The sequence below is a fragment of the Belonocnema kinseyi genome, chromosome 3 (genome assembly GCF_010883055.1).
Source record: "Belonocnema kinseyi isolate 2016_QV_RU_SX_M_011 chromosome 3, B_treatae_v1, whole genome shotgun sequence".
NCBI lineage: Eukaryota > Metazoa > Arthropoda > Insecta > Hymenoptera > Cynipidae > Belonocnema > Belonocnema kinseyi.
Genome location: NC_046659.1, coordinates 94,430,463 through 94,451,181, shown reverse-complemented (window position 1 = coordinate 94,451,181; position 20,719 = coordinate 94,430,463). Strand labels below are relative to the sequence as shown.

Sequence of the window (20,719 nt, the reverse complement as noted above, 5' to 3'; positions counted from 1 at the left end):
TAACTGTTCTAATTTTGTAAATGTAAAAAAGCAATAGTTCTAATAATTCTTACATACACTGTAAAAAAAGGTTGTTCGCTCATAACACGCGAACAAAAGAGCGAAAAAAAGCTCTATCGCGAAAATTACACAAATGTGGAATATTATACGAACGAATCTATAATCACTATAAAGTGGAAAAATTTTCGTCAGAAAATAGAAATTTATGCACAGTCGGTAATTTTACCAGTCTGGGGAATTTTACTATGTTAAACAATCTCTGCCCTATATTATCAATTATAATTCTTTACCGAAATCTCTGTCTTCAGCGGCGGATTTACCAAGGGGCACGGTTGGGTTAGTGTCCCAGGCCCCAGGGGGCCCCTGAACCCAGAAAATTAATAAAGTTTACAGCGAAATTGGGATTTTCTCTGCCCGCAAGAGCGCCCCTTCGAGTTTTAGCCCCAAGCCCCGAAAAATGTTAATCCGACGCTGTTTTCAAATTGAACATTATGCACGGAGAAACTTTCTACTATAAAATTTGATGGTACAATATTTATTTTTACAATACGACAATAGCAAGCCAGGATATAGAGTCACTATTGCAAGAATTACTATTGTGAATATTAAACTCTGATGTTATTATGTTTATTGAAATATAAAATAAATGATTAAATAATTGCACTCATACCAAGAGAAACTTACTATAATCCCTAAGACAAACTGTGAAGTTTACAAAACACAATAGTAAAAACATTCTGTCTATGTTCATTCTACGCATTTCTAATTTTTCCCATAGAAAATAGGAAAAACTGCCATGGTCGAAAGAGCAAAATAAAAATTAATTCGCATTCACTTCACGCACTATAACATTTTATACATTAAAAATACAATTAGATATTTTTATTTTATTCTAAGCTGAAAGAGAAAAAACCTTGTTAGAAGAAATCCGCCCTGGAGGAAATTGAACACGGGTCTCCGGGGCAGCAGAATGGAGATATTTCCCTGAGATAAAACAAATTATAAGGTTTAGGAATTTTATTATCCTCATGAACTTCGGCGCGTGTAATGACGTAATTTGGTACTGAATCACAAAGCACTATATTCAAATGTTTTTTCTTTCATTGCACCTTACCATTGAAAATCGTAATTTTTTTTACCTGTTTTGCAACTTATATTATTTTAACTGTTATTTATTGCAACTACGGTTTTATCATTTAATTTGTGAATATCACTTTTTTCAACTTCAGTCTGCTATCGAAAATATGAATTTTTCTAACTATAAATGGCAATTATTAGGTTCGTAGTACATTTATAAATTAAATGGAAAATGTATTTCTTCCTATGGCTGCGGCAATAATACTATTTTCTCGGCTATATCCTAGATTGCCATCGAACTTTTGTAAATATCAACATTATACTGCCAAATTGTACGATCAAGAGTTTCTCCGTGTAATTCTTTACGGAAATTCCCGGTTTCAAGTCGCAATTACATTTATTTCAAAAATTCCCTGTTTCAAGTCAGAACTATATATACATACCCATAAAATTTTCTATTATAATTCAGAAATACACCACACTCTCGCTTTCAGTCCAGTGTCGGAGGTTGCCTTCAAATAACCTTGAACTGATTTCGGGGGGATCGAAACGTAAACAGTGAGGGCCGGCTGACTCGTTTCCAATTGGAATATATATAATATTTTAAACTCCATGGTAAATGAACAGGGGCGGCGAAACATCTTCACCCCATGTATAGACCGGGGATGGGGAGGGGGGGCTGAAATAAAATTCTCAAAAATTTACGGAAAAAATGTTTATTCGATGGAAAAAGCGTCCTTTATTCATAATATTGCGAAAAATGCACTTCGTTTTATGTTTCAAAAAATGAAATTGTCAATTAATATACATATACTACAACGACTCCCATCTATGGAGTTTCATACATAGAATCTTCCCCTGTATGTAGTGTTCCATACATACCAAACATGTCTCGCCGCCCCTGTAAATGAATTTATTGAAAATAAAGAGTTAGCTTCTATTTTAAATATACTGAATCATAAAATTTCGACTCGATATGGTAATGGAGGAAACAATCGAGGAGCATTCTCAATCGAAACTACACTGACACCGCGTTCATATCCGCCATCTGAGAAAGTAAACATTCATTTATGTTCTCCCGGAAGGGGATCCCACCAATGCTGCTCAGCGAAGGGGAAATGGCCGCGCTGCGCTCTGATTGGTTTGTTTGTCACGTGGTAATGTGAGGTGGTTGATGCCAAGCGGATATAAATGAGAGTTATGCAGGGATATAAGCGCGAGAGGATATAAGTGAGAGAAAGTATAACCGCGGTTCCAGTGTATATGAAAGATCAAGAATAATGATTTCATTGTTTCCTATGCTTCTCAGGTTTCTGTGAACTTCATATTGACAATATCAATTTCTAAAATATATATTCGAGATTATGATATTCAATATTTTTCTTATTCAAATTATTTTTTGAAAACTCAGTAAAAAGAATAATATTTCGTATTTAGAATACTACTTTTTCGTCTTCGTGTTTTAAATACTCGTATGATAATATTAAACTTCGATACTGTAATACGAATAAGTGTACAATGAGAAAAATGGATTATACGAAGTGGATATTACAAGTTCGTAACATCTGGAGATTATAAAGCATGCAGGCATGCGCGCGCATCCATTTTGTCTCTGCGCCCTACTCCGCGTGTTATGTGTTTCGCAAATTATGTGAATATTATTCAGGAAATAATACAAAGAGTCGCCCGAAATTTAACGACTAAAACCAGCATATATTTTAAAAAATCAATCAATCTCAAGAGTAGATGAAATGCTTTCGGTTTGCCTAGAAACTTCGGTAAATGAAATAACCTCAAAATCGTTGACCAGATTTTTTTGCATTTGAAAATCAAAAAGAAAACTGAATGAAGCATTGTGTCAAACGGTACTTTAATATATTTAGATTAGAAACTTAAAAATCTCCTGTTTCAATTTATAATCCAGGATTTTATCCGGTATTATCTATTCTTTAATATCTGCATATTTTAGTTCGTATAATCTGGATCGCTGTATAGTTAATAGTCCAAGATTATACCTGATAACATATTTTTAATTTCCGCGTATAATCCAATTTTCTTAGTGTAATACAACCTTGGTTTTCCTTATTTTGAAACGATATTATACTAAATTCTAATCCATTTTTTTCATTTATTCTAACAAAAGGTCTAAGTGTATGTATTAATAAATGGCGATAGATGCAACAGTCGATAATGTGCATGTAGATCACTTGGTCAATATAAAAATTCTCGAACATTCACTTTGTTCATTTATTGTATATAATGCTAATATTTTCGAGAATCTTTTTCAAAGACATCCAAAAAATATGTGCTTGGTTCGGAAGTATTCATTCAGCATTGGTGTTTAGATAAATAACGCGCAATTTCTTCTTCTAACACAAATAAATTTACGGTTTGCTATAATTATTTATACTTATATAACTGATATTATATAACTGATAATACAATTAACAAATCGCGATTGATTCAAAACTGAACATTTACGCCAAAGCGTCAATATTGACGCATCCAGCAAAATGAAATGAGACTAAAGACAGATTTCTGGAAATCGACACAAGATCGCGATACTTTTGTTACCAGAAATACTAACCTGAGTAGTTTTAAGCAGAAAAAAACAACCAGTTCATTAACTAGAATTTTCTAGTCATATTAACCATACTTTCGGATTCAAATAACTAAAAAATTTTTAACCAGACGCGTCTAGTAACTTTAACTAGAACTTTTTTTTTAGTGTGAGATTCAAGTGTTAAGAAATGCCTAATTTGAGATCGTTAATGGGCAAGCAAGTGCCCATCTTAAAATTACGTCTTTTTTTTTTAATTTAAAGAACTCTTAACAGATTCTGGAAATAAACTTATAGAACATGATTTGAGAAATTTCATATTTTGACGCAGAAACTTCCGATCTAAAAACTGAGGAAACTTGAATAATTCGTACTGGAATTGATTTTATATTTAATTAAGAACATAAGGCAAAAAAGACTCACCAAAACGTCTTGAACAAGTTCATGCTCATCCAGAAGGATCACCTTGCAATGAAGAAGACGAGGCCTCCGGTTTCCGGTGGGTCTAAGTCCCGGACACAGCCAATCGACGACCATGGCTTTTCTTCCTTATTCCCTGATTCAGTCTACTCTCCTCCAATTTTATTCATTCTGAAAAGAAAGCGGAAAATTCTGTTTTAGAACATTAATATCGCTACAACCTCGCATAAAAGGTTGTATCGATACGGTGTTGTCGAAAGGAAAACTCGTCTGGATCGTTAATCAGTCACTTTTGATCGTATCTATCGAAAGAGGCGAGAACAAGGCGTTCCTGGGATGAATCAAAGTCGACCGAAGGGGAAAGAAAGATATACGCATGTATGCTTGGCTATTTAATAATTTTCTCTTCTTTTTTTAAACCACTCGAGCATGAAGTCATATCTACTTCGCTTCACATTGACAGAAATCATTTTTATTTTTAAAACTATGTTCTTCTTTACAGAACTGTCGATGGTAGAAAACTCTAATGAGTCTTAATTGAATAAATATGTATTTTCTTAAGGCTTTCATAAAATATAAATAATAATTTAAAAACTCGAGAACAAAAAGGTCAAGGTAAATATAATCTTATTACATCTTCTTTAAACCTCGTAATGTCAGAAAATGCGAGTAAATAAGATTCGTTGTTTCACATTTTTTTCACTCTTGCAACCATAATTATTGTTCGGTCATTAAAATTCTCAACTTCGTAAACTTTCCGTACCAAAGAATTGTAAATTCAAGTATTTTTCAATTGAAATTCTAGTGCGTTGAAGAAATTTAAGGGCAAAGCCTTCAAAATTTTATAGTATTTCGAAATAAATCATTAGAAACTAGATAATTTAAAAAAGGAACCTTCGAAAATTTGATAAAATAAGATATTCTAACATTGATTAGATTATAGTAAAATAAAAATCATTAACAATTTTTTGTTTTGATTTTCTATTTTTCAAAATTTTAGCCTTGAACTAATTTATTTATTTTAAACAACTGAAGCACGGAAAATTACAAGGTGCAAAGTCTAATCAACCTAATTTCATATAAAAGTTAAAAATCTTTCTAGAAGAACAATTTACAATCGATTAGGTCAATTACTTTTTTTGTAGATAAACGGATGAGTTCAGCTTTCCCTGGTATTCTAAATAAATAATAATCTGAAATACGATTGTGAAATCTTGAAGAACTTAATTTGAAAATCTGAAGTTATTTAATTTTTAAAGTCTTCAATTTTAAAGAAACTACAATGAATGTCTTAAAACTTAAAATTGCTCTAATAAAAGTTTTTAATTCAATTTGTAATCAATAATTTATTACCAAACACTTTCAATTTAAAAGTTTTTAATTTTGTACATTTTCAACACAGAATTCTTTTAATTTAGCCGCTTTTTAATTTTAAACAATTCACTAAAGCTTTTAATTTAAAGTAGTCCAATTTTGAACGACTGATATTTAAAACGATTTGATGTTTTTTTCTCTAAAAATACGAATTAAAAATATCCTCGATTAACAAAAATATTCAATGGAATTACCCGGTCAGAGCCCACGCCCAGAAAAAAGTTTTGTTGAATTAAAGCAACTTTCTTTTAGTCAAAGAAATTCTAGTATGGATATAGGGCCAAAGAAACATTTGTTTGATTTAAATAAATTTTTTTGTTAATTATTTTTATTCGATTTAAAGAAATATTTCGTTCATTTAAACGGAAATTTACATGTTAACTTGGAATAAATATACATTTTCTTTGAAGCCAATAATGAATTATAAATAAATAAGCTTTCTCATGAAGCAAATAATTCCATTCAATTTAAAACGGTAATAATTCTAATTAAATACAAGCAAAAATTTTTTGTTTTTCTTAGCATGAGAATATTTTTTCAATAATCGGATTCGACAACTCGAGTGTTACGAAACTTGCATGGTCTTTGTTTACATAAGGAAAAATTTTATTTTATTATTTTCTGAGTGTAAATGAATTTTATTCTTGCCTAATTTACAATTCTTCACGAAAATTTAAAGTAAAAAGATAAATTGTGACGAAATTGTGCACAAAAGTAACAAAAATTTACATAAAAGCAAGGTTAGGTCGTGCTGTATAAAAATATCTACTTACAAGGTAGAAAGCTACTATACTTTCTGCAAATCCCTACCATGCAAGGATGTCGCGCATTTCTTTATCACACACTTTAGCGTTTTTATTATTACCTAGAGGCGTCCGCCTTCGCGTCTTTGCAAAAATTTGACAACACGTGTTCCGAAAGACGCGGTAACGTAAAATAATCAAAGTGATTTGTTCTACGCAATATCGTGGCGCATTAGTAATGTGGATTTAAAAAATCTTTCTTTGAATCAAAGAAATAATTTTCTTATTTTAAATTACTGACTCTAAAGGAATGATTTCTTTCATGTTCCTACTAAGTTTTTTGAATCGAAAGAATTTTGTGTTAAATTAAACAAATCATTTTAAGGGTGCAGTTCCGAATAGATGAACGTGACGATGACCTGCACACTGCGTATACCTATGTACTTTGACGCGCTGATTACGAAAATGATAGTGAAAATTGGCGACTCGGCGATTTTCATGGTGAAATTGCGAAAAAAACCATGAAAATATGGTTTTTTGCGTTTATCTGAGCCAATATGCAAAATCTCGCAAAAGATTTCCAATAAAAGTTGTAGATCGTACAAAAATACACATTTTTTGTGCAACACATTTTTTTCTACGAGTGATAGTTTCCAAGAAAATTAGTGATATCTCGATTTTTATCAAAGAAAAAAACAATGAGCATTCTCCATTGGTTTCGGTTGGGTCACAGAAATAATGTAAGGCCACACCCCTACCCCTTTTCCCACGCGTCATGGGGGCGGGAAGGCACCCCTGTGACTGGGACCAGAAAAAAATTAGGTCACACCCCTGCCTCTTTTCCCACGCGTCGTGGGGGCGGGAATGCACCCTTGTGACTGGTCAAAGAAATAATGTAAGGCCACACCCCTACCCCTTTTCCCACGCGTCATGGGGGCGGGAAGGCACACCTGTGACTGGAACCAGAAAAAACTTAGGAAACGGGTTCAATTACGCGTATAAGACGGATTGCTGACACTGGGGGACGGTTAACACTCAAAAACGAAAAGAGCATGATTTTTATGGTTTTTTTTTTTATAAAAATCGAGATGTCACTAATTTTCTCGAAAACTATCACTCGTAAAAAAAATGTATCCTACAAAAAATGTGTATTTCTGTAAGATTTACAACTTTTATTGGAAGCATTTTGCGAGATTTTGCATATTGGCTGTGATAAACGCAAAAAAACCACATTTTTTCCGCGATTTCACCATGAAAATCGCCTAGTCGCCAATTTTTACTATCATTTTCGTAATCAGCGCGTCAAAATACATAATTATACGCAGTGTGAAGGAAATCGTCACGTTCACCTATTCGGAACTTTATCCCATTTTAAAAAATAATTCCTTTAAATTAAAGAAACTACGTGACGTCATTTACGAAAATCAAACAAATTTTCTTTTAATATGAAAATGTTTTTATTTTTAATCAAAAGAATCTAGTCAAAAAAATGTTTTTTTTTTAATTCAATAAGAACTTTTTCTGGGTGCCACCTAAGTTTCATCTAAATACAAGAAGCTACTAGATATCTCACTTGATTAGAAACAAAATCTTCAAGCATCTGCTCGTAATTTAGTTGCAAGTTTCACTTGGTAATTTGGATAATTATTACAGAGTTTATAGTACACGAAAGCTATTTGCGAAAGGAATAGGGTTGACTTGTAGGGAGGAAATTGAGAGAATCTATCGAGAAATGTACTCCTTTTGCATGATTAAATCTAGGAAATATATATTGTATCGAATTGCAGATGCATCACGACGGGTTTTACTCCTTTCAACTGATTTGCTAATCAAAGATCTTTGAGACGGTAAATTTATTTTGAGCAAGACGATATCACGGTTGTTGCCTGGTGTATCTTAAAAGTTCCGAGCGCCTTGGTGTCTTTCCTTTGCTGCTCGTCTTTACCGTTACTTCATAGTTACATTATGCGTCGAATACGATTCGCTACAGTGTCCTACGCATCAAGATACGTATACTTACTACGACTCAGATAATCAATAAAATATTATTGACGAAGATATAGCTATCGTTTACTTAAAAATTTATATTAATGTGTAGAAGACAATATGATTTAACTTAAAGGTCCTTGCCCTGTAAATTTTCTTGTAGACTTTGAATTTGGGTATTTTCCTAAGTATTGTTAAACAAGAATCGAAATCTCTCATGTAGCCGTTTTCTAGAAAATCCGTTTTTTTGGTATTATAATTTATTTTTTTGGATTATTGATGTAAAGTATGCGTATCAGCATAATAAAAATTATACAATAATATTTTTTTATAAACATAAGTTTATTTTTTCATGGATTATTTAAAAATATCAATATGGTTTGATTTAAATTGTTAATTTACCTATTGATTTATATTTTTAGATGACAAATCGAATATAAATTGAATTAGAGTAATGTATCTAGCAAAAATATGTTTTTTTTATATTTTTGAGTGAATATTTACAAAAGTTGTATAGGTATTTTTTTAAACTTAGTAAGGAAAAACTCATGACTTATCTCAAAATTTCACGTTCACACTCTTGAATTCTACGAAAAGTTCTATTTGCATATTTTAATAAACAAATTTTTTTTTAATTCCTGTTGTAAATACGGACAAGGAATTTTTCCTCTTTTTAACAAACTTAAAAATTTAGTTACTGATAAAATTATAACAAATTATTTAATTTTTTTTTAATCTTAATACTCTGCAAAAATAGTAAATTTTATATATCTACGACTTTTCTATAAAACTTTTTGATTAAGAGAAGAGCCATAAAAGAGACTTTTGTAAACGGTTTTTAAAAGAAGTGCATATAAAAAATTTCACAATGAAGATTATAGATATAAACTAAGTAGTATTGGATAAACAGTCCTGGTGAAATCCCTGAAATTAATTTTAAGTTTTTCTAAAACGATAAGAACTTCAACTACAAAAATGGTGCTTCTATTGAGAGATATTTTTTCCGATAAAGGAAGTTTGGCGAGACAAACTGGAATCATTTTTCTATGGTTTCGACACTCAATTTCTCAGTCACTTGATCCTTATTTCTGAAACACTAATGCACCTGTCTAGAACCTTGGAGTCGTCGGGAGGTCCTCGGCCGAAGCCTGTGGTCGAGCCGGATTCGAATGAAAAAAAAAAATTCACACACGACAATGTTCTGTGCATAATACATCAACCCTGAAAGAATGCCTTCGCGTACAACGAATCGCCAAGAAAATTAATGGTCCGTGCTTTGCATACTCGAGAGAAATTTCAAATACCTACAGTACCTTAAGAGACGTTTTTGTACTTTCGACCACTGTACTTACAGCAAAAGCAAGCGAAAGTCCGTAAAAAATGTCCACTTATAAAAAGAATTGCAAAAGATAGTCAGAAAGAATCAATGCTGATCCCAAAAGATATACAAATGCTCCATTTTGAATGTTACAATTTTTAAATTTAGCAACATTCAAGGTACTTCAGATTAAATTAATTGATATTATTATATTGATTAATTGATCATTCAATTTTTAAGTGTTTTAAATAATATATCTCTTAATTTTCAAATTTCTGTTTAGAATGTTTATTTTAGTAAAAAAGTCGGATTAAACACATAATAGGTACAATTTAAAAATTTTTAATTATAAAATTCAGTTTAGAAAACCAAACAATTTTAAATATTAAAATTTTTAAGTTGCATAATAGCCATGTGTTTGGAACATTTCATTTTTCAATAACAAAATAGATGATACTATTTTTGTATGTACAAATTTTAAAATTTTGAAATTGCAACAATTTAAAATTTGAAATTTTATTATCCCAGTTACATAATGCCCTCCAATCGGTCAGGCGAAAACGACGATCTCAGGTTGCTCTATTTATTTTTACAAGGATTCATCATAGAAAAATGCTAAAGTCTAGGCTAATTATTATTATTTGAATTTATAACTAAGATTATAGACAGCTTCCTGATGTGACGTCATTTGAGATTTGTGAATCAGCAACTTCAAGTGAAATCATTTATTTTTTTATTTTCATAACGTTTCAACATTATGAAAAAAATATATTTTCTATAAATTAGTTAATCCTGTTTCTTCAGTAAGCAGAGTCAGAGAATGCTAAACAAGAACCACGAGCAAGTATTCATAACTATTTTCAAAAATTTAAGTTATATTTTAAGATATACATGTATAATGGCTTTACATTTATCTTTCAGTAGATATTTAACGTGTGCGAGCATACATCTCTATATAAACTATGTAAAAATAACTATAATGGTCGAAATGCCAACTGTTACATAAACGTGACTTTCGTTTAATTAACTTAAAATTCATACTGTGTTTTAAAATTATAGTTTTTTAGGTATTAAAACGTAAGGAAATGTGAGTCGAGTCATCAAAAATCGAACATCCAAAATTTAATTACTTTTAATTTAGATTCTGGAGTGTCAATGTATTTATAACCATTCTTATATTCTACTTTACACTATAATAGATACCTAAAAACAAAAATTTATTTTTAATTTACTAAAATAATTACTGAGATATCTTTAAGGAACATATAAATGAAATGTTCTACTATCGGCGAGAAAATTGTAGGCATCTGGCTTTGAAGCTTTACAACTCAGCCAAAAACATTCTAGCGTAGTAAGTAAATAGTAATTTGAAAGCTTAAAGTTTTCTATGTAAATGAGCTTAAAGACGTTAATATAAAAAAAATTTGTGCTTTGCAAACAGCAAAATGTAAGAGAGTGTAAGTAATTTCAGGCACATTTAAGAAAATTCAGCTTTTACAGCATTATTTTTTATACAAGACGCAATGAGAAAAATTTGAAAAAATCATGAATGTGAAGAAAACATTCGTGAACAAATTGCAGTCAACAAATTGGAGAAATAATTTAAATTGCTGCTGAAAATTACCAAAATGTGCAACTATACTATCTTCAGTTTTAATGAATTCGTCCTAAATTTCTAACATTTTGCTGTTGAAAAGCAAGTGTCAGAAACGAGCAGAGCTGCCTTTTTTTTGCTGACGGCCGCTTGTGACTTTCTTTGAGTCGTGCTTCTGAACTTTTGTGCAGACATTTTTGTAATTTTCAGCCACAATTTTGATTACTTCTCAGATTTGTTAACTGCAATTTGTTTATAAATATTTTCTTCATATTCATGCATTTTTTCAATTTTTTCCAATTGCCTCAATTGCTTTTAATTGACTATTTACATAGTATGCTAGAATTTTTTTGGCAGAGTTGTTAAACTTCAAAGTTAGATCCCCGCAATTTTCTCGTCAATAGCAGACATATGCCAATTATGTATATTTAGTAATATTTGAATAAAAACGAATTTTAATGTTTTAATTTTACACTTGGAAATTCAAAATGTTTAATAACACAATACACACTTCCAATTTGAAGTTGCTTCATTTTGCACGTTGGAAATTTGAATAGTTCAATTTTAAGGTTTCCAATTGAAAACTTTAAAACTATGAACTCTATCATTTGAACTTTTCTATTTGCTATGTATTAATTTATATGTAATTATTCAATTTTTAATTAAATTAAATTTTGAAAGATACGTAAAAAGTGAAATTTAAATGCAACCTTTAAATTCGAATCAGTAACGCACATGTCACTACTTGCAATCAGTGAAAATTCACCGATAAATTAGTGAAACAGTACTAGAATTGCAGTGAATCTTCAGCAATTTTTTTTACTGTCAGATATAACAAACAAAGTTATTAATATTCGGGGATATGATTAGGGATTTCTAATTCATGAATTTTCTTTATAAAATGCCCTGCTAAGACTTGAAACAAAAAAAAATTAAAAGAACTATTAAATGTATTTGGAAGTTAGTATTTTTAAATGTAAATACGAGATAAAGAGTAATTAGAAAGACGGTAATCATATATGAAATTATGTGAGTTAAGCTTCCCTAACAGGATTTTTTTATATGACTGGCTGCAATTGCTGGCGTCAGCTGGAAATGCGCGATGTTATAAAAGCATGGATACAGTTAGGAATAAACATTGGCACTTAGCGCTTTGATGTTCGTGTTTGGTAGAGAAACAATGATTCTTGCATTCCGACTCCCGTAATCGTAGCGTCTAATTAATCTGGTTCTCATATTAGAGCAACGAAAGATTCACACGAGTTGAGGAGTGCATTTCCTCGATATTCGTTTCCGGTGTTACCGCAACCGCTCGAATACCTTTGAAGTTCTAGGAATACTAAGAACTCTAGTAGCGCTTTACATTGTGCAATGTGCAGTGTCTGTCACCCTTTGAATGCCAGAAGTAACTTGATATCGTCATAGGTAACCCCTGTGAAGGTAGCCAAAATATCTTTCAAAGCAGAATTTGCGAAATTCTTTTCACGTTTTAATATTGAAATAATTCAGTTAAGGCATGTAGGAAACTTTTGAATAAAAATTAAAAAATTTTAACTCTTAAAGCTGAATTTTTTTTAATCGAAGTAATCAAAACTGAACTGCAAATTAAAGTACTGGAAGTGATTACAGATTTTATTTTTTTAATTATTATTTTTATTTACACTCGTTGCAAATTAACATTTTTGCAATTGTTATTTCTATCCTAAAATTCAATACCTTCACTTATAAACTAAAGATTTTTTTAATGGTTCAATTAAAGTTGTAAAAGTTATAAGGTGTGATTTGTAAATTGTTCAATTTTTGTAATTATTTATACTTACAGTTGATACTTACAACTTTCTCTATCAGAAATTTTCAAATTCTAGCGCTTTTAAAAGAAGCTTATAAATGAAGAACTAATATAAATCATATAAATTGAATAATTGAATGCTGCAAGGGGTATACATTCGATCATATGTACTGCGGAATTTTGGAATAATTAATATTATTTTCACTGGCCGTTATAAATTTTTCTTTCAGATATAAAAACAACGTTAAACCTTGATGTTCAATATTGTTAACGCAAAAATGTTTTGTTTATTAATTTATCTTAAACACTTTTAGTGCAAAATGTCATACAGAATTTTACAAACTTCAACTTCAGTTTACCGAAAATTCCGACTTTCCAGAATTCCCTGACCGGTAGCAATGCTGGAAGTAAAACAAGTATAAATTCTAACAATAAGTTGTACCATTTAAAATGAAAATGTTAAAAGTGATAAGGTTTTGAATTTTAAGAAGGAAGTGTCTACGACTTTACGTATACCAAAATTGCAGTGCAAATCTGGGTGTTTCTTCATATAAATCCGGTTATTCGTACCGAAAAAATCTGGCTATTTTTACCAAAATTTCGGTACACGTATAGCCACGGCCTTTTAAAAATTTGAAATCGTTAAAATTTCGAAGTTTTCAAACAGAAACCTTTACAGTGAATTGTAAATACTATAAACGTACATCAAAATAAAAATAACTTTAGTATTCCTTCATTATTTAAATTTGCAGACTTTTATTCTGCTGTTTAAAGTTCGGTTCTTGTTTAACTCTTCAGACTACTAGTCTTTAAATAGAAAGAAATTGTATGATTTATTATTATCTTTATTGTCACCTATTTAACAAAAAGTATTAAAAACAGGACTATTCAGTAAATAAGAATTATTTTAAGGCTTCGGCTACAGTTGTCCCAAAAAATTCGCGATGTTGGAAAAGGAAGTAGACTATTCGTCCCGAAATTTTCGGACTACACAAACTTATGAAATATATTTGACCACTCATCTCGAATTTCGGGACGACGAGACACTTAGTTATTGTAATTGAAAATTTTAAAACCATGTTCTTCTAAAGACACTAACAATAGAGTAAGGTTCAACCCAAAAAGTTTCTTGGATAAAAGAAAATAAACAAATACATTAGTTTCAAGACAACCTACTCACAGTGATTAAACTGACACATTTTTACAGAACTTTTTTTACAATTTGAGGAGTCAGCGATCAAATTGATTTGCGATCATAGCATAGTTATTTCAAACATTTAAGTAAAGTAATGACAAAAAGCAATCAATACTTTAAAGATTTTTCAAAATGTTTAATAATTATTTATTAACAGGTTGGCTTATTGAATTAAAAAATCCACAGAACCTTAAATAGGGTAAAAGATTTTTGAAAATAAGAAAATGCATTCAGAAGAAAATATTCCAAATTAAAGAACAGCTGACCTATTCCATAATATATCATCTATTTTGGGTCACTGGAAAATTTGAAGAAAACAACGGCACAATTTAATTCATAAGCTGTTCATAACACCACAGTAATTTATTTTATTCCTTAATTTAAAATCAATTAGAACTTTGAAAAAAGAAGAACGAATGTTCCTTTGTTCAATATAAGATATTTAGGAGGACTTTAAAAGGAAATCGTGTCCTTTTAATTTAAAAAACACTCAACAACTTTATAAATTCACTCACTAAACCTTAGTGGAACTCATCATTAAACGAATTGCATATTTCCTGAAAATTTCTACATCAGCTTTTCTGTATGCAACTGAGCGCACCTGTTCGCGTCTTTTAACACGTGACATTCCTCAGCCCGGCAAAAATCCTCAATAACTCATTACGAAACCCTCGCCATTCTTCAAGGAAAACAAGCAACATTAAAAATTCAACAAACCTCTTAAAACACGAAATCCTTAAATTCACTCAATTCTTGATCATCATCGCTTCATCTGTATTAAATCTCGGCTACATTAATCTTCACAGAAATTCGTCATTCCATCGTTATCCCGATGACAACTGTACCTCGCGCGTCATGTTGAAAACGCGGCAAATTAAAAAAAGAAGAAGAAGGTGTGAATAAAAAGAGGATGAAATTTCGCAAATTTGAGACAGAAACGATGAATGTGCAATGACGTTGATGGGAATGTTAACTGACGGCGAGAGGACTGGACAGGACGCGGAGAAGAAATACCGGGACCGGGAGAGCTAAGCGGAAGCCGAGAAACGACGAAAACGCGAGTTGAGTGCGCGACGTGCCCCGCTTCGCTGTGGAAGAGAGGATCACGGCCAGTGGCTTGGCTCCGATCAGACTGAGTCGAGTCAAGTAAGGAGGATTCAGATATGCTTTGCTTTTACCTTGTACGCCTTCCTTTCCTTTACCTTTCCTTCGCTACACATTCTGTCTCTCTTCCTTACATGAATGCCGCATATGACTCGCAGTGCCGGATTCAGCCAGGGCGATTCTGGGTAATGAAATTTTATTTTGATCCATCAAGAGTATCCGTTACTCGTTTTTTAAAATGATAAGTCGAAGTTATTCAACGTTAAGATGGAAGTTTCCGGGTAACTTATTTTTAAAACTGAGTTATCAAGTTACTCATATTTTTAAACGTAGTGTTCGAGTTTTATTAGTTGTGAAGATGCTCATTTCATAAAGCAGTATTTGAATTAATTCATTTTTCAAGAGTGTTCCCGAGTTACTCTTTTCTTAAATTTAATAGTACATTTTTAAAAGAGTGCTCATCAGTTCCTCCTTTTAAAGCTCCGAGTTACTCGTTTCTGAAACGGAGTTATCGAGTTATTCGCTTCCAAGATGGAATGCCTGCGAGTTACTCATGTTTAAAATTGAGTTATCGAGTTAACTCTATTTAAAATTTTAAGTCCAAGTTATTCAGTGTTAATAAGGGGTCATTCACAAATTCAAAACGTAGTGTTCCAGTTGTATAACTTGTGAAAATACCCATTTCATGATAATTTAAAACTTGAGTTAAATCATTTTTCAAGAGTGTTTTTGAGTTACTCTTTTTTGATACAGCAACTGAGTTACTCATTTTTAAAAAGGTTCTCTTGAGTTGCTCCTTTGAAAACTCTGAATCCGAGTTATTCATTTCTAAGACGGAATTATCGAGTTAACCGCTTCTGGAATGAAATTCCTGAGTTTTTCGTTATTTCAGTATTGAAAAGGTATTATTGGTGTTACTTTGATTTAAAACAGAGTTTTATAGTTTTACTAGTTTTGACTATATACGCATTTTATAAAGGGGCTTGCAAAAACCACGAGACCCCTTTTCCGGCAATTTTGCCCCCCCCCCCCCCTATTGTCAGTTTTTTCTATTTTTCCTATAGCTTTGCACTTTTTTTTGGCGTTAGGTTGCCCCACCCTCCAGTAAACAAATCACGTGGTTTATTGAAGGCGCCTAAGACAGTTTTCGGGTTACTTAATTAAAAGAACATTTCTTTGAATCAAAGAAAAATATTCCTTTGCTCTCAGTTAAAAAAAAAACTCTGTTTGATTCAGAGATTATTTTTGATTTGAACGAAAATTTTTTTTAAATTTAAAATGCAAGGCAAACATTACTCATATTTTAAAGCGCAGTGTACGTGTTTATTAGTTGTGAAGATGCATCTTATTATATGTTTACTCCTTTTTAAAAGTCTGACGCCGTGCTACTGTTTCTTTTAAACGGAAAAAATCGAGTTACTCCACTTCAAACGTATAGTGTCCCAATTACTTAGATGTTGGGATACTTATTTCATAACGTGCTCACATCTTTTCTCTTCAATTACTCCTTTTTTGAAACGTAGAATCCGATTTACTCCTACTTCTTTAAAACAAAGTAAACGAGTTACTAAGGCAATGTCTAATTTGAAGACCCGATCCTGACATCCTAAATTACGATAATTTCACGGGGTGTATGCCAAATATATTTTTATTCCTAATAAAATTATATTGTTCCTTTCATCATTTTATTTTAAAACTGTTTAACCTGGAATGCTCATATATTTAGAAGTTTTTAATGTTTAAGGATTAAAATTTAGTTTGTTTACTAAAACTGTGATCACCTTGAAGATAAAGTTATTACAGAGTTTTGAACGTTTCAGATTTCTAAGTTTTTAATTTCCAACACGTTGCAATTTAAAAATTGGGGCATTTTAACGATATTGAAAGTGTAAGCATATAATTTAAGGTTTGATGCCTTTTTTCAACAAAACAAAAAATTATTTGTGCTCGAATTTATACACACGGAGAAAAATGGATGTTCAAACGTAACATCTCGATGGCCAGGGTTAACATCTTTTATGTTTAACTATAGGACAACAATCTAGATGTTCAAAGTTAACATCTGTATATCTTAAAATGTGAGATGTTACTCTCCAACATCCAAAATGTTCAGCTCAAATATCCGAGATATTACATGTATGATTATGTCAAATAACGCCTGTAAATATTTGAGGAGTTTAATTATTTATGGTCATTTAAGGAATTAATTGACAACTTATTTGTGAATTTGAAATTAAATTTTAATGTGCGTACACGAAGGAAAAATAGATAAAGGGCATGAAATGTGGATCAGATGATACATTCAGTCAAGTTGAGGTTATGTTCAATATTTTTAATTCAAAATAAAAACGGGGTAAGTAATCAAAGAACGAATAATATGCAATCTGAATTAAAAATTATATTTATTTTAAGTTACTTAAACTCAAATTTTCTTTTAAATTGTTGAACATTTTGTCAAATGTGCTAAGTCAATAAACCTGCAACTTAAGATCATTGTTCCCTCCTTTCACGGAGAAAAATGGAAGGTCTGTTTAGCAATATAAACATGCAAACATACCATATTGCAGGGTCGACTATAGGACAGCTCTTGAATATGGCTAAAGCGACTATCTCTATAAAGTAAAAACAAGAGTTCCAAATCGACAATCGCAGAAAGTCGACTTGATTTCCACAGATCGTCGTCTCGGTCATCTCAAGCTGGCTGACCCGATCATTGTGAAGCGTCGGTTTGGAAATCTCGGATGGTCGATTTGATTTTATCAGACATTCGACTGGGTCGTATTTAATGGTCGATTCGATTATCTTAGATATTTCACGTAGTTATTTCGGATGGGCGATTCGATCACTTTTAAAGGTCGACTTGATTATTTCAAAGTGTCAATGTAGATATTAAGCAAGGAAAATTCGGTTATCGCAAAGGATTGATTCGAAAATCTGAAATGGTGAAAAGGACTATTGATGATAGTCAAATATATATTTTTGAATTATTTTAAAACAAACTTTTGATTCTCTATGTCTGAACTGGCATGAGGTTCTACTATGTAAATAGTGGAAAGTCCTTTATCAATTGATTTAGAGTTGGCATTCCGACAATAATCATTAATCAAAAAGTTACTAATTCATATAAAAATCGTTAAAAATGTAATTAGTAAAAAATAATTATTTATGAATCTAATGTTAACGCTTTTTCTACCAGTTAGTAGTTTTTTTAATGATGATTGGTATAGATTGAAATCTATTCATAAATTAATAAAAGTCATCACACTATTCAATCAGTACAACTTCATACGAATTCAGATACAGAGTATAAAATATTCACCGTATTATTTAAAAACCTTACATAAATTATAAATTAATAAAGAATAGAATATAACTGTAAAAAGATAAATTATAAATTAATTATGAAAGGGTTAAAATTCGATAAATACTTGAGATATAAATGCATAGTTTCTTTTATTAAATACAACTTATTATATAGAACTTATATGATATTACTGGTACGATATAATCAACTTTAATTTAAAAGTTAAATTAATGCAGAATTAAGTTCAATACTGCCACTGCAATTGTTACAATTAAAAATGTCTCTTGACAACTGCTTTCTTTCTTTTTGAGCCGCCTCATAAATATTCCCTAGAACAATGTAAATAATAAATTAGCATAAAAACCATTAAATCATTTTCTTATTTAAATAAAATAAAAGTTTTTAAGGTAGAAAGTCAAATATTTAAAAAAAAGTGGATTTTCCAAAAAAAAAAGATCAATCTTCAACAAAAAAGATTATTTTCAAAAAAAATTATCAATTTAACACAAGATTTTCAACCAAAAAGTGAAACTATCAACAAAGAAGAAGAAATTTCTACCCCAAAAGATAAATTTTCTACAAAATAGTTGAACTTTGGACCAAAAAGTTCGACTTTTAACAAAGGAGATGCACAGAAGGAAAAAAATGTCATCTTGACAGCGGTTTCAGAGTAAATGTTACATGTTACAACTCTATTTAATCTTGTTTTGTTTCAATGCCATAAAATTCAACTGTATCTACTTGAAAGAATAACCGCAACAAAAAGTACTTCTGTTCTTTCATTTTTAGGTTTCCTTTTTACCCAAAAAGAGTAGTTTTTAACAAAATACATGAACTTTCTACCCAGCAGTACAATTTTTAACTTATACAGTATACAGGATACAGTTTTAACTGAAAATGGTACATATAGTTGAAATTTCAGACAAAAAATCTATTAAAAAAATTATATTAAAAAAAAAACAATTTTCAACCAAGAAGATGAATTTTCGAAAAGAGTATCAAATATTCTATTAAAAAATAAAAATTTGTCACTTTTTGAATACACAGGATACAGTTAGAACCAAACATGGAATTGTTCAATTTTTTGATTAAATAAAGAATAATTTTAACAATAAAAATAGATTTGCTACAAAGCTTTTAAATATTTAACAAAGAAACAAAAAATTATCTGGCCAAGAAGATTAATTTTCTACAAAACAGTAGAATTTTCACATTAAAGATTAATTAAAAATGAAACGCATAAATTCTCAATAAAAAATTTGAACTTTCAAGTAAAAAACATCAATTTTTTTTTCTAAAAATGGAAATGTATAATTGGCAGGTTAAAATATTAATTTTCAACCAAACATGAAACGAATTTAAATCAAAATAGTTACATTTTCAACCAAGGAGATGAAGCTTCAAGAAAAAAATAAGAATTTTTAACGAGATTCGCAATTAAACAGAACCATCAACAAAGAAGGACCATTTCCTACCCAGAATACATTAATGTTTAACCAAATAGTTAACTTGTAAGTTTAGAAGATCAATTTTGTACAAAAAAAAAAGTTTTTTCCAACAAATTACATACACCTTTACCCACATAGTTTAATTTATAAATTAAAAAATAAATTTTGAGGTCAAAATGAAACTCTTCAAGTTTTATTTTTTTAAACTAATTTTTCATTTAAATGCATTATTTTTAATAAAAAAAACGTATCTTCTACAAAAAGTTGCATTTTCTACTATATAGTTGTTTTGCGAAACAAATTTTTGAATTTTTAAACAAATATGGAATAGGTCAATTTTAATTTGGAAAATATAATTTTTTATTTAAAAAAAACTATTTTTAATAAAAAACTACGCTTTTACAAAAAGTTGATTTTTTTAACAACATAGTTGACTTTCCAATCATATTTTTCAAATAGTTATATTTACATTATTTTCTTACCCCCAAAAAGGGAAGTTTTAATAAAGGTGTTCAATTTACTACAAAACAGTTGAATTTCCAAGACAAATTTTCTATACAAAATAGTATCATTTTGAACCCGATAATATGAAGTTTCAACTAAAAGTGAGTTTTCAATAAAATAGTTAAATTTCAACTTAAAACGTTTAGTATTTGACTTGAAAAATAAAATTTAAAGAAAATACATGCATTTTTAACCAAATAATTGAATTTGTAATGGAGAAGATTACTTTTCTACCAAAAAAGATTAATTTTCGACAAACTACATAAATTTTGAATTAAGCAGTTCAGGAATGGAGCAGGTAAT

At 30.3% G+C, this 20,719-nt stretch overlaps 1 protein-coding gene across 5 annotated transcripts in view; it reads right to left on the bottom strand.

Annotated features, from left to right (window-relative positions):
* The window catches only part of LOC117170376 (band 4.1-like protein 4), a 286,040-nt gene that overhangs the window by 118,874 nt on the left and 146,447 nt on the right, over positions 1-20,719 (bottom strand). For 3 of the 5 annotated variants that reach the window (XR_004466777.1, XM_033357133.1, XM_033357135.1), the window contains exons 1-2: positions 14,774-15,172; positions 4,061-4,228 (exon numbers count right to left, since the gene is read on the bottom strand). Coding sequence is in view for 3 of the 5 variants with exons in the window: in XM_033357133.1 (XP_033213024.1) it covers positions 4,061-4,174 (114 nt within the window). In the remaining 2 variants the exon portion in view is untranslated. Of the gene's footprint in view, positions 1-4,060; positions 4,229-14,773; positions 15,173-20,719 lie in introns of those variants that run through there. The other 2 variants (XM_033357134.1, XM_033357136.1) reach the window with 2 other exon arrangements.